The following is a 6413-nucleotide window of genomic DNA, read 5'->3' on the forward strand; positions in this document are numbered from 1 at the left end:
AGAGAAGAACTTGCACACAAGTTACAACGACATTTTGTTTGGCAGCAATCTCCAGTCGCAGTTTAAGGGTTAGGTGTTTATTTAGGTAATAAATATATATATATTAACATATAAATATAAAATAGATGTGTCTATGAAATCTACAATTATAATATAGCTACTGTAGTATTGACAGATGAAAACCTATATACAAGTGAGACCATATGTACAAGTGAGTGTGCAAGAAATACACAGTGACTGACATTATACATGACACATTATACAGATGGATTTGTGCGTTAAATGTGAGTAGACTATGAACAGGAGCTACAACATAATGTACAACAAAGGAAACAGACAGGTAATAAATCATGATACAAAATACAGATGAAGGGAGACGTAGACTTAGACAGACTTTAATGATCCACAAGGGAAATTGCTTGGTCACGGAAGCTTAGTTGCACATAAAAGAAACAGACTTAAGGACCATAAGATAAAATAAGATTTAAATAAAATATCAATAATATAAGACGAGACTTTATTGATCCCCATTGGGAAAATTCAAATGTTACAGCAGCACAACAGTGACCAGAAGGAAATTAAAGAAATTAAATAGGACACAGAAAGCAGACAGCCAACAACATTAAACAGGACAACAGGCAACAAAAAGTACAGTACATAAAGTACACAAAGCGACAGTAGTTGTGGATAAAGTGACAGTGTAAGTATGCGACATATGGGCTCAGTGAAGTCAGAGCTGTTTTACAGTCTGATGGCACGAAGGAGCGTCTGAAGCGTTCAGTTCTGCACCGGTGGTGGGATGATCCACGGGCTGAACGAGCTGCTCATCAGTGATATAAAAATATAAACAATACAAGCAAAAAATGTACAGAATTAACATATGAATCAAGAAACAGAGATGAAAGAATGTATATTTTATACACAGGAATGAAAATCAGGTGCAATTAGTGGCCATTTACATGAATAATATGGAGTTATGTGTACAGAAAGGTGAGTTCTTGTACAGCTGATACAGATAAGACTTTACAACCAGTCTCCATAAGCCTCCAGTAAAGTGTAATTCCTCCCACTTGGCTACTCTCTTAACATCTACAAAAAGACACAGACAAAGACAAAAGGTAAAGTAATGTAAAATAATTAAATCTCTGTTTGAGAATAATGTCATAACTGTGATACTTGTAATAAAAACCTTAATGTTTTTTTTCTTGTGCAATGGATTTTTTTTTTTTAAGTAATCGACAAACAATCATTGAAAACATGTAGTTGCATAATCTATGGTACATGTGCATGTGTGCACTGTGTGTAACGGTTAGTTGGTTTATTAGCTGTTTCACAGAAAATTTAAATGATTAAACTGATAATCCTTTAAACTTTTTCCAAAATAAAACGTATCATGTATTTTTAGCCAGCGACTGACAACTATATATTGCGCGGTAGACGACATTTACATCTAATTATGAGATATAAAATACATTCAATATCAGTCAAATTTGACCCGAAGGACAATACGAAGGTCAAGTATTTTTTTAATAGCTTTAAGTAAACTTTAGAGACTCCAGGGCGTCTCTGGCTCACCGGTATTTGCCCTAATATGATTAATTTGATGTGTGCGTATATATGTATATATAATGTATCTGTAGGTGAATATTATTCTGATTGAAATACACAAGATAAACTCAAATATAGGCCTTATATCGCATTTCTACTTCTTAAAGCCTAACAGATGTGAGCGCATGCGCAGTGCCAGCCATACTGCTTCCTGTCAAGGTCACGCATGCGCAGTCGCGGGCCACATTACTTCCTGTCAAGATGGCGGTGAGCAGAGGGTGTACGGGACTGTGGAGGACGTGCAACCTGTTATTACCCAGACACCCGGCCCTGTTCCCCGCTGCCCTCCGAGCGCAGAGCTCTGTTAGCGGGGACCTGCTGCCCCGGACCTCGCTGTCCAGGCCTCCGTGGCCGGAGCCGACGAGCCCGGTTTCCGCGGAGGAGGAGCGGAGCCGACACGCCGCCGTGGTGAGCACCGTGAACCAGCGGATCCTCCAGCGGGACTTCGGCCGCCTGTTCGCGGTGGTGCAGTTCGCCGGTCGCCAGTGGAAAGTCACCGGCGAGGACCTGATCCTGATCGAGAACCACGTCGAGGCAGAGTGCGGAGACCGGATCCGGATGGAGAAGGTGCTGCTGGTCGGGGCGGAGGACTTCACCTTGGTGGGCAGGCCCCTGCTGGGGAGGGACCTGGTCCGGGTCGAGGCGACGGTCCTGGAAAAGACCGAGTCCTGGCCCAAAGTCCACATGCGGTTCTGGAAGAGACACCGGTTCCAGCAAAAGAAGATCATCATCCAGCCTCAGACGGTGCTGAGGATCAACAGCATCGAGCTGGCCCCCACACTGACCTGATGGGGGGAGGAGGAGGAGGACTGGGGGCGATTAACACACTGACTGAGAGTTTAATTAACCATGGACATCTCTGGAGTTGAACAGTTATTCTAAGGTTTATTTTCTTTCTTGTAAATAACAGTATGTACGGCAGAAAGTTAATGAGACATTAAAGCTTTGTGTTTTGAATACGATCTGAGAGATTTGCGTCTAATTGTGAGTTGCAGACTTGAAGCATTGGCTGCACCGGAGTCTTTTTTTAGCAACACAAGTTTAACTTAATTAAAGTGTTCAGCACATAAAAGGAAAACTAGTTTGTTTCCAAGTGTGTAGAAGAACAGAAAAACGCTCTTTATTGCCATTATGCAGCGTAATACACATAAAGTTTATACAAAATTGTGCAACTATTTCTTTAAGAGTTGAAAATATAAAATGTAATAGAAAAAGAAACGTGACAGAAAGCAGCAGTGGTGAAAATGTATTCAACAAAAAATAGGTTGAAACAGAATAAAAAGCACAGCAGAACCGGAGCATAATTTAATTTAATTATGTTTTCATTAGCGTATAATAACTTTAAATTAAGACTTGTTGTGTTTTTATTAGCTTGGAATAAACCACATCTGCAGAGGGAGTGTTTCTACAGGAGCCCAGAAGGGACAAACGAAGAACTAGAGTTGGTGTTGTGTAATTTTGTCACCACGTTATAGATTTTCCAACAGGTCTCGAAGTTGAAGGTTTTCAATGAGTCACTTAATCTTATAAAATGGACATTTAAAACAGGCGGATATGAAAAAGTAAAATAAATACTAGCTGAAACGAGGAGTAATGTGACTTATAGAGATATATTTAGAGATTGTTTTGTGACATTTTCCAGCCTGATGAGACAAATCGCTTTTTTATTTAAACTAAACCTGGAACTGAACAACATCACAGTGATGGAAAAAATGTAGAAAACTCTAAAAGTAAATGTGTGCGTGTGCGTGTGCTGAAACAACGACGACACGAAACGTGGAAAATAATGTTTTTTTTTATTTTTCAAACCTGACTCACAAGTTGCTCAGTCGTCCCGAGGACTGATGTGAAGGCACTGTTGAACATTTCTGCTCAGTGGTCACAAGTTTACTCATAACTGAGCTCCAGCGCTGGAGGTGATGTCGAAATCAGGAGCGTGTCCAACAGGCGGATTAAAAAAAAAAAAAAAAAAAAAAGAAGTGACCAAATCAAATGTTGCTACTCATGTTGACAGTGTGTTAGTGAATCCCTTCATAAACCAGATGCTCTCAAGCTGGAGAAACGTCTCTAATGAAGAACCGCAAATAAAAGCAACTCAAACTGAACGACCTGCTTTGGCGTCTTTTCAACTTTAAACCGTCGACCTTCCTTTACGTCCCGCGATAAACCAGATCCTCATCTGAAAACGAATGACCGTGACTGTGTTGCTTGGCTAGTTTGGACATTTTAACCCACGTAGAACGTGTGAAGAGTGGGACGCATCATCTGGAATCTGTTAAACGATTTGAGTTTTATGAGAAGCTGAAGGTTGGATAAATTTAGAGCACGTCCGTCCAAATGAACACAAATCATCTTTAACGGGATCATTTCACAAATCAGTTTGAGGAGGGATGATTTTCACCGATCAACCTTCTTCGTGTTGCATGATAAAATCCAAATCTATAATTTAAGACCCACATCTGGTCCAGTCTCGACCTTTTGGTTAAACCACAATTCAAAATAGGAAAAAAAGAGCCGGATTGATTCGTTTCCTCTCAGTGACACAGGTTTTTTATGAATGATCAGGCTTCCCTGGTGATATCTTCACAGTGATCCACCCCAACTTTTTAAAAAATCTGATTCGTACTCTCTTCTCCTCACGCAATGAAAACAAATACTACTATTCACTGGCCAAAACCAGAACCCCCCCCCCCCCACCACCACCTACGGTCACAGTAGCCACGGAACGTAAACCAATTTTCAAAACACTATCTCCAGAATGATTTTCAAAAGTCCAATCAGAATAGTCCAAAAGATCGACTCCTCCTCCTGAAAGTCCTCCTCTCCCGCCTGAGAGGATTTCTTTTCGGCGCGTTGTCCGTCCGAGTCGTACGAGCCCCTGTCGAACGGGTCCTGGAGCACGGTCTGGTCGTAGAACACCCGCATCTCGAACTCGCTCTCCTGGTGCGACGGGTGGCCGTAGATGCCGATGCCCACGGGCCGAGCGAAGTCCCCCGGCACCACCACCACGTCGGGGCCGCAGGTGACCGACTGCAGCCTGTAGGTGTCGAAGCTCGGGTGCAGGGTCCTGTCGGACACGTACAGGTCGGCGTCGCCCTTGAGGCTCTGCATGTGCAGGATGATCCTCCCGTCGTGGTTGAGGCGCAGGTAGCTGTAGTTGCCGGCCCCGATGTGGCCCTGAACCACGTGGAGCAGCACCCACTCCTCGGGGACGCCGCCGCCGCCGTCGTCATCCTCCGAGGGGCCCAGGAAGCTTCTGGCCGGGGACAGCAGGAGGGCGACGACCAGCGCGCTGAAGCTCAGCATCATGGCGAAGGCATCTGTCACCGGACAGCCTGGGGAGACGGAAAGACAGGAGGGAATGCAGGTTATGCGAGGAATCCAACACGGATAAAACTCAGGAAATAAAGCGGTTGACATCCTGATCTGCCGGTTCTTGAGTTTGCAGAGCTGTAAGGACACCTGCAGGTCTCCTGCTCAGCAGCAGCAGCTATAAATGCCTCCACACTCGGCAGCTGTTCGCCTCCTTCTCACGGCTCGTGGAAGTCTGACTCTAAAAATAAATCTGTGGCCCTCCTCCTCTCCACCAGCGACTCCGACCTTTGATACGACGACAAAACATTTCACTAGTGAACGTTGGCCGGAGCAGCTTTATCCGAGGTTTCTGCAGGTTTGAACGAGTCAAACTTCAGGCTTTTTTAAAGATAATTACGGGTTAAATGTAAGATCTACACGAAGTACGAAGCATAAAGATAATCAGAGACAGAGTTAATGTCAAAATAACAAAAGTAAGACTCCTTAGAAACCTTATTTGACTTTGAATCCTTTGCATCATATAAACTAGAGGAGCGTGTCAGAAGTTAGAAAAATGAAAACACGTTCGTAGTAACGTCAACTCAACCTGGAGCTACCAACATGCTAACAGCTAACACAGCGCCTCACCACCAGTTGCTCGCCTCTAATAAAATAATGATAACAATAAATAAATATGCTATTTAAAGTAAATATTTGGTAATATACGATATATACATATTTATAGAGCAAACGGCTACATACTTAGCTACCTGCTGACTAGCTTCCTAGTTAGCGTTCACGCCGCTACCGCCGCTACCAGCTCGTCTAGTTTACAAAGGAGGCGATTTAAAGTTTGACAATGACGTTATTCATTCAGATTATGTGACTATTTAAGGCATGGTTTACTCACAGAGCTGTCATTAGCTCATTGCCAGCATCTTCGAATAAAAGACAGCAGCAAAGTTCTTCCGCCTCTTCTTCTTCTTCGCTGCCTGCTCCGTCGACTCGCCGAGGACAAAACGTCTCACTGGCGCCACCGAGCGACCAGTCAGTCAACGACACTCACCGCCCACAGGCGGAAACTCATTAGAATATTATAATCAGCTAAATTGAGTCATTACGGAAGAGCACGTAAGAATATTAGGGCCACGCATGAGAAAAAAAAAATGAGGGGAGGTAGATTTTGTTTTCTAACCACACACTTTGAGAAAAAAGTCAAGTTTTAATTTTATAGTAGTTCTTAATAGCTCAACAATCATTTATTTCACTTTTTTTTTTTTTTGAAACACCGTTTTCACATATTTTGTATGACTGTGTCCTCAAGTTTTGTGTTGTTGTATTAGCTTGGCTATATAGTAAATGAAGCCTCAACATACTTCAGAGTTTAAAATTAACAATTTATATAATTCATTAAAATTAATAAATACTCTGATGTCTTATATTCTTTATGAATCTATGACTTCAAATACAAATAGTACTTTTTTAAAGTCGATAGCGGTTCGATAAACCCG

At 42.5% G+C, this 6413-nt stretch overlaps 2 protein-coding genes across 5 annotated transcripts; one reads left to right on the forward strand and one right to left on the reverse strand.

Moving 5' to 3' along the window:
- The first annotated feature begins 1770 nt into the window (after positions 1-1770).
- Positions 1771-2570, forward strand: mrpl21 (mitochondrial ribosomal protein L21). Its single transcript, XM_047577854.1, has one exon. It carries the CDS (start codon positions 1810-1812, stop codon positions 2395-2397), a length of 588 nt encoding a protein of 195 aa, XP_047433810.1. The 5' UTR covers positions 1771-1809; the 3' UTR covers positions 2398-2570.
- Positions 2571-3385: 815 nt separating this feature from the next.
- Positions 3386-5945, reverse strand: c2h6orf120 (chromosome 2 C6orf120 homolog). Of its 4 annotated transcripts, none has more exons than XM_047577855.1 (2): positions 5813-5945; positions 3386-4943 (listed from the first exon to the last, which is right to left on the reverse strand). In XM_047577855.1, exon 2 carries the CDS (start codon positions 4915-4917, stop codon positions 4348-4350), a length of 570 nt encoding a protein of 189 aa, XP_047433811.1. In that variant the 5' UTR covers positions 4918-4943; positions 5813-5945; the 3' UTR covers positions 3386-4347. The 4 variants fall into 4 exon arrangements, with proteins under 4 accessions (XP_047433811.1, XP_047433812.1, XP_047433813.1 ...); XM_047577856.1 differs by lacking the exon at positions 5813-5945 and adding an exon at positions 5665-5804; XM_047577857.1 differs by lacking the exon at positions 5813-5945 and adding an exon at positions 5673-5795.
- Positions 5946-6413: the final 468 nt, after the last annotated feature.

The sequence above is a fragment of the Mugil cephalus genome, chromosome 2 (assembly GCF_022458985.1).
Source record: "Mugil cephalus isolate CIBA_MC_2020 chromosome 2, CIBA_Mcephalus_1.1, whole genome shotgun sequence".
Taxonomy (NCBI): Eukaryota; Metazoa; Chordata; class Actinopteri; order Mugiliformes; family Mugilidae; genus Mugil; species Mugil cephalus.

What these genes read in the sequence shown, in the direction of transcription:
- c2h6orf120 (XM_047577855.1), bottom strand. Translation starts at nt 4,917, where the DNA reads ATGATGCTGAGCTTCAGCGCGCTGGTCGTCGCCCTCCTGCTGTCCCCG.
- mrpl21 (XM_047577854.1), top strand. Translation starts at nt 1,810, where the DNA reads ATGGCGGTGAGCAGAGGGTGTACGGGACTGTGGAGGACGTGCAACCTG.